The 584-nt window shown below is 48.1% G+C and overlaps 1 protein-coding gene across 1 annotated transcript in view; it reads right to left on the reverse strand.

Annotated features, from left to right (window-relative positions):
- Positions 1-6: 6 nt before the first annotated feature.
- The window catches only part of LOC107756856 (nebulin), a 27,328-nt gene continuing 26,750 nt past the window's right edge, over positions 7-584 (reverse strand). The window contains exon 44 of the mRNA XM_016574164.1: positions 7-315. Within this exon, the coding sequence (XP_016429650.1) occupies positions 166-315 (150 nt within the window). The 3' untranslated portion in view covers positions 7-165. The remainder of the gene's footprint in view (positions 316-584) is intronic.

Raw genomic sequence — 584 nt, forward strand, 5'->3', positions numbered from 1 at the left:
CACACACACACACACACACAAACAAACACACACACACACACACACACTCATGCAAACACACTGCAGGTGTGTGTTACGGTGCGGTTTGGTCTCTGATGAACTCGTGAGTCTTTACTAGCACACGCGTGTTATCGTTCGTCACCCGTGTGGCGTGTCAGTCACGTGTTAATGCTGTGATGTCACACACAGGCGTTGCCGCAGTCCTGCTACCATGGAAACAGTGTCCTGAGATTTCCGCACACGCCTCATTTCAGGCGTATCCAACTCTGAGCAGGAGCGACCTTTGACCTCCTGCAAACTGCGCTGGTACTGCACCTGAAACACACACACATGCTTATTTTAAAGGTGACATATCATGAGAATCTGACTTTTCCAGGTTGTAAGTGCTATAATCAGGTCTCCGGTGCATCTACCAACCAAGGAAACGTGAAAAAGATTAACCCAGTAACTTTGTTTTGGGAAGCCTTTTTCTGCAAGCGTCTGAGAAAACGAGCGCGTCTGATTTCACTCCCTTGGTGACGTGGCAAAGGGATCTCATTATAATATTACCGCCCCTTAATCTGTAAGTTTACACCCACAGCGCC

This window comes from Sinocyclocheilus rhinocerous, unplaced genomic scaffold (assembly GCF_001515625.1).
Source record: "Sinocyclocheilus rhinocerous isolate Xijiao unplaced genomic scaffold, SAMN03320098_v1.1 scaffold5890, whole genome shotgun sequence".
Taxonomy (NCBI): domain Eukaryota; kingdom Metazoa; phylum Chordata; class Actinopteri; order Cypriniformes; family Cyprinidae; genus Sinocyclocheilus; species Sinocyclocheilus rhinocerous.